Below are 292 nucleotides of genomic sequence, written 5' to 3'. Positions count from 1 at the left end.
CCTACCGGCACTGGGTGAAGAAGGGGGAGGCGCAGAACAGAGCCGCACTCTTCGAGAACACCTGCAAGGCCATCCTGCTGACCCTGGCGGCCGAGGAAGGGCTGTTCTGATCGCCGCTGCGTCAGCCCCTGAGTTTGCTCAAAGGCGAGTAAAAATCTTTGAAAAAAAAAAAACACCCAACAGGTGATTTCTTCTGTTTTTTTTTTCTTGGCTGGCCTCAGGTCAGGTGCAAATGGAAAAACCGCAGATGGATGCGACTTATCCCTGGGGTATATGGAAGGGATGGGTTTGG

At 52.7% G+C, this 292-nt stretch overlaps 1 protein-coding gene across 1 annotated transcript in view; it reads left to right on the top strand.

The window, feature by feature from the left end:
* Nucleotides 1–110, top strand: part of PHKG1 (phosphorylase kinase, gamma 1 (muscle)) — a gene marked incomplete at its 5' end in the record, with an annotated part of 3,595 nt that extends 3,485 nt beyond the window's left edge. The window contains one exon of the mRNA XM_010076509.1: nucleotides 1–110. Within this exon, the coding sequence (XP_010074811.1) occupies nucleotides 1–110 (110 nt within the window).
* Between the last annotated feature and the right edge of the window lie 182 nt (nucleotides 111–292).

This window comes from Pterocles gutturalis, unplaced genomic scaffold (genome assembly GCF_000699245.1).
Source record: "Pterocles gutturalis isolate BGI_N339 unplaced genomic scaffold, ASM69924v1 scaffold35048, whole genome shotgun sequence".
Taxonomy (NCBI): Eukaryota; Metazoa; Chordata; class Aves; order Pterocliformes; family Pteroclidae; genus Pterocles; species Pterocles gutturalis.
This window is presented reverse-complemented; position numbering and strand designations above follow the sequence as displayed.